This window comes from Helicoverpa zea, chromosome 7, assembly GCF_022581195.2.
Source record: "Helicoverpa zea isolate HzStark_Cry1AcR chromosome 7, ilHelZeax1.1, whole genome shotgun sequence".
NCBI lineage: Eukaryota > Metazoa > Arthropoda > Insecta > Lepidoptera > Noctuidae > Helicoverpa > Helicoverpa zea.
The window spans coordinates 7,775,056-7,780,070 of record NC_061458.1 but is presented as its reverse complement, the minus strand read 5'-3'; the positions used below and the strand labels follow the sequence as shown (position 1 = coordinate 7,780,070).

General features: G+C 36.7%; 1 protein-coding gene across 1 annotated transcript; it reads left to right on the top strand.

Moving 5' to 3' along the window:
• The first annotated feature begins 956 nt into the window (after positions 1-956).
• Positions 957-3,058, top strand: LOC124632033. Its single transcript, XM_047166687.1, has 2 exons — positions 957-1,393; positions 2,388-3,058. The coding sequence occupies exons 1-2, from the start codon at positions 1,156-1,158 to the stop codon at positions 3,056-3,058; spliced, it is 909 nt and encodes a 302-aa protein (XP_047022643.1). The 5' UTR covers positions 957-1,155.
• The last annotated feature ends 1,957 nt before the right edge of the window (positions 3,059-5,015 follow it).

Sequence of the window (5,015 nt, the reverse complement as noted above, 5' to 3'; positions counted from 1 at the left end):
ATTTCACTGTTGGGAAACCAGTGACCCGGGAGACATAGGCTATATTTTATCCTGAAACGGGAAGAAGTTTTCACGGAACAAGAGTGACAGATAGTCCCTAAAAATGGATCCATGGTTTTATACAATGACGCTTTTTCTCTTTTTACATTTTATGCAAATCCTGCGGTCAAAATTATATTTGCTGGAAGAATATTTTTGCATCAAATATTCTCTCGAAAGTATTTTGTGTTATTTCACTTCAGCAATTTCAATATGTTCAAATTACTTACTTTTAACCGAAAATAAAAATGTTTCCAAAATCCCAAAGTATAAATCTTGAAATGGTGAAATGTTATTCAATTTGTAAAAGCATTTACTTTGGGTATTTTGTGAATCTCTCCTTATTTGCACTTCAGGGATTATTTAATAACAAAACAAAAAATACATTTGTCCTCATATTATATCTCGTCGTTTTAGAGAATGATAAAATAAAATACAACTAGTTTAATCCTTACAATTAAGCGGATGTGTAAATACTTAAGTGACTTAAAAATATAAAAGAAAATCAGTAAAATAAAGAAAAGCTCCACAAATCGCTGAGACAAGGAAATAAAGATTTTCAATGAGTCAAGCAATACATGAAAAAGGTGTTCACAGACCATTTTCACTAAAAGTTAGACTACAGCAGAACATTTTATTACACAACTGTAGCAAACAGAAGCGTGCTGTTGGGGCCAATTTGGCATCTTATTGCGACTCTAAAGACGCGTAATTGGCAAAGTAACTAAAATAAGTAAAACAATAAATCTTACAGATGGCAAACATAAAAGTGACAAATTGCTTTGTAACTGAAGTCGGTATATTAGCTAAGTTGAAGGACGTCAAACATCGAATGTTGTAGTAATTGTTTGACTTACGTAACTTGCGAAGAGTCCCTAACGCGGTGTCCTGCGTGAGCGACGAACGCGACGCGACGCGACGCTGCGAACGCGACGAACGCGATCAACTCAACGGCATGCCCTACATGTGGCCTATGTGACAGTCTGCGGCAAGACGCGACGTAACGCGCACTTGATTTGAGTGCGACCAGATGCGACAACACGAACTACAACGTATGTGGAATAGGAACTCATTTGTGTATTGGTAACTTTTTAGTATTGTTTTCTAAACTGAGAAATGTCATGGCAGGGTTGTCAAGATTTGATAGGTTGTAAGATTAGAATAAACAATACAGAAGTGTTTATTTTTCAACAAGTGACCCACATCGTACATATTGTAATGGTTGATTCAGAAGCGTTGATCGCCGCAGTGCGTGAGCAAAGATTGTTGTGGGACAAAAAACATAAACATTATAGGAATCGTTTATTAGTACAAAGAAGTTGGAAGAATGTTGCCGAAGCAGTAGAATGCACAGGTAAGTTTTAATTACATTATTAACAAGTTTAGTAATTGACTCTTGCAATCATTTTGTTAATCTTTACTGGCTGTTCTTCTGGCCTGCCGCTTCCGCTAAGTGACGAAACCTTCAATGTTCATTAAAATAATTCGCGAATATCTCTCTTGTATGTATGGCTGCCTGACTTGAGGCATTATATCTTCTTGATCTTCGAAGATCAGGGGATGAAGTTGACGCCAAATTTTCGCAATTACTCTCAAGATCACGTATTATATTGTGAAGTAGAGTTATAGCTTTTATAGTGTTAATTGTATTTTCAATATCTGTCTCAATTGGCGTATTAAGTAATCCAAATCTTGACGCTATTGAACCAAAAGAACACTCAACGACCATCCTGGCTCGAGACAATCTATGGTTGAACCGCTCTTTAATATCTCCCTCACTGACATTTTTTTGTGCGTAAGGCTTCAGAAGGTATGTTTTTAATGGGAATGCAGCATCACCCGCAAATACAAAAGGCGCTTTAATGAGGGTATTAGGTAAAAAGTCGGGTTCCGGTATTTGTAATTTTTGATGTTCTATTGCTTGTTTTAAAGTACATGCGTCAAAAACTCCAGCGTCGTTATCTTTTCCATAGGCCCCAATATCAACCATTATAAATTTATAGTTTGCGTCAGTTAAGGCTAGTAATACAATAGAGAAAAATCCCTTATAATTGTAGTACATAGAACCAGATTTTTTTGGTTTCTTAATACGTACGTGTTTGCCATCAAGGCTACCAATGCAATTAGGAAATTGCCATTTCTCCCAAAAATCTTTTGCGATACTTTTCCACAGTTCCGTTGTAGGTATAGGCATATGTTTTATTACTAAAGTCTTCCAAATTGCAGTACACACTTCTTTCACTATGTTTGAAATGGCAGTTTTTGATATACGGAAATTGAATGATAACTTTCTATATGGTGTTCCAGTAACCAAATATCTGTAAATAATAATATTGTTTTAATTTCAGCTGATGATGTAAAAAAGAAGTGGAAGAATTTAAGAGATTCGTATAACAGAGAGCTTAAAAAAGTAGAAAAGCCAAGATCGGGTTCGGACGCAGATCAAAATGGTCAATATCAAGGCGATTGGCCACATTTTGAATCAATGCAATTTTTGAAGACAATTTTGAAACCTCGTAAAACGACGAGTAATATTCAAAATAACATATTAGATGAAGATGACATTATTGATGATGATACAATGATGTCTATTCTTTCTGAGCAATCGGCATACAATACGCAAACCGATGAATCGCAGTTCAATACAGATGATACCAATTTGGAAACAATTGATGGCCCTACGGCACAGATACTACATGATACCTCGACACCTGGACCGTCGTATACCCCATCGCGAGCTATTGGAATGTTGGCTAACCAAAAGGTACAAGAAGGTGGAGCAAAAAGTATTGAAGAAACCTTAATAACACTCGAACGAGAAAAGATAGACCTAATGAAGAAAAATTTAAATGAAGACGACGACGACTTGAACTGGTTCAAGTCTATAATGCCGTATGTGAAAAAACTACCATCTCTGAATAAATTATTATTTCGGACTAAGGTTCAAGAGATGCTCATCAACGAAATATCAAAACTGAATACCCCATCAAACACAGAATCTTCAATGACCCCTCATTGAAGATTCTGTTTTTGATGGGGTATTCAGTTTTACTACTTCACTTCTGGTGACTCATCTCAGTGATAATTTCATTATAATTAAAATACACATTTTCAATAATACAATATAATGTAGTTTTATTTCCATGTACTCACCGCAATGTCAAAAGTAATCTTTCTTCAATAGAAATGGGTTTTTGAAAATTTGTTGTTTTTAATTGAAATTCAGACTTGATATAACAAATAATGTAATCGAAAGTAGTCGGTAACACTCCACAATATTGTTTAAACATTTTAGAATCGTTTCTTAATTTTGGATATAAATGATGGAACTCGCCAAATGTGTTTCTTTGTAAAAATATTATATTTGTTTTCTTTCTGTGCTTTTTACGATATTTTTTTAAAAGTCTGTACTTTAAATATGAACTTTCAAACAAAATTGTACTGTACTTCTCCATGATTCGAGAAGTAATGACCAAAATCACGTAGGACATCTGTCGCGTATAGCATCGCGTCGCATTACGTCGCGTCGTGTCGCGTCGCGTCGCGTCGCGTTCGTCGCTCACGCAGGACACCGCGTAAGACATGTTGGCTATGTCCTATGTCCAGACTGTCGAAGGCAAGCGCCCCGGCCCAAAGCCGTGTAACAGCTAGCCCCTTTATTTCGTAGTAGGAACGAAGGAACTATAGAATTATAAATAACACATCATCATCAGCCTATTGCAGTCCACTGCTGGCCATAGGCCAAAGTGCACGCCACTGAGATCGATTTTCGGCTTCTCGCATCCAGCTCCTGCCAGCCGTCTTGCGCAATTCATCACTCCACCGTGCCTGAGGACGTCCTACACTACGTTTGCCGAGGCGTAGTCTGCACTCTAGAACTCGTTTACCCCAACGGTTATCGGTTCTTCGGCTAATATGGCCAGCCCACTGCCAAATAACACATGCATTCAGTAAATTACACTATCGCAAATATAAACAACAGTGCATACCTATGTAAAGCAGGACGCATGCCCTTGGTCGGCTATAATTATGTTTAATAACCAGGCGTATATAAAAATAAGCTCTGCAGCCATTAAAAACTACAATTGCTTGTAAGTATTAAAGTGTCTTCTTTGTAAGTATTCATCTTTCAATTTCCTTTCTTCAGAATTTCGAGAAAATAACACAATTTTTATGCTAATATTGCGAAACCTGTGATTTCAGATTTGAAAACACCTACTTACCTATTCCGGCTACTGGGATAAAAGCTAAGTAAATACGACACGGTCTGAATTATATTAGTATTTCTTTGAACTCCTGGTATTTCGAGTAATCATTAAAAGAGAAAATATTTTTGAAATATCTCTTGCAGCGCTTCCCACTAGCCGATTCTCAGTTCGGTTTTTCTCAGTAACGTTGCTAGGTTTATCGGTACATACGCGCGACATTAAACTATTGACGACTACCGGTGCGAAGAATTCGAGCAACATAATTATTTTGCCCTCCGAAATATGTCTAGCGTATACCCACGATATTACTGCCCGCGACAGAAATCCGTAGGTGTAAAAGTATTATTATGTAAATCCACACCACTACAAAAACAATGTCTACAGTCTACAGTGACACGATACTTATCCGAATGACAATCTTAAAACTTCTGAAACAATATTTGTTACTGATTAGAAGTTAAGTAAGTACTATAGTTATAGCAATTCGCATTATTCATTGGTGAATATTTGCTAAGCCTTGTAACCGGAGGCAAGTTTCGCCTTTATAACCAAGTTCACAATCAGTATTATAATAAATCCTACTCACTGGCCCTACCTAGGTAATATTCTCAGCATCCTAACTTATCTTTATGCCTTTCGTAAAACAGCCCGCCTTGTGGCTCGAATGTTTACTATAACTATGAAACTTTATAACATTTGCTTCAAGAGCCTAATCGTAACACTGTCTTGATACATTTGATTCTGTCAATTTCAAAGTAGTCGAATTGT

Coding starts and splice junctions, on each gene's coding strand:
- LOC124632033 (XM_047166687.1), top strand. CDS start 1,156: ATGTCATGGCAGGGTTGTCAAGATTTGATAGGTTGTAAGATTAGAATA. Junction 1,394..2,387: donor CGAAGCAGTAGAATGCACAG/GTAAGTTTTAAT, acceptor TTTTAATTTCAG/CTGATGATGTAAAAAAGAAG.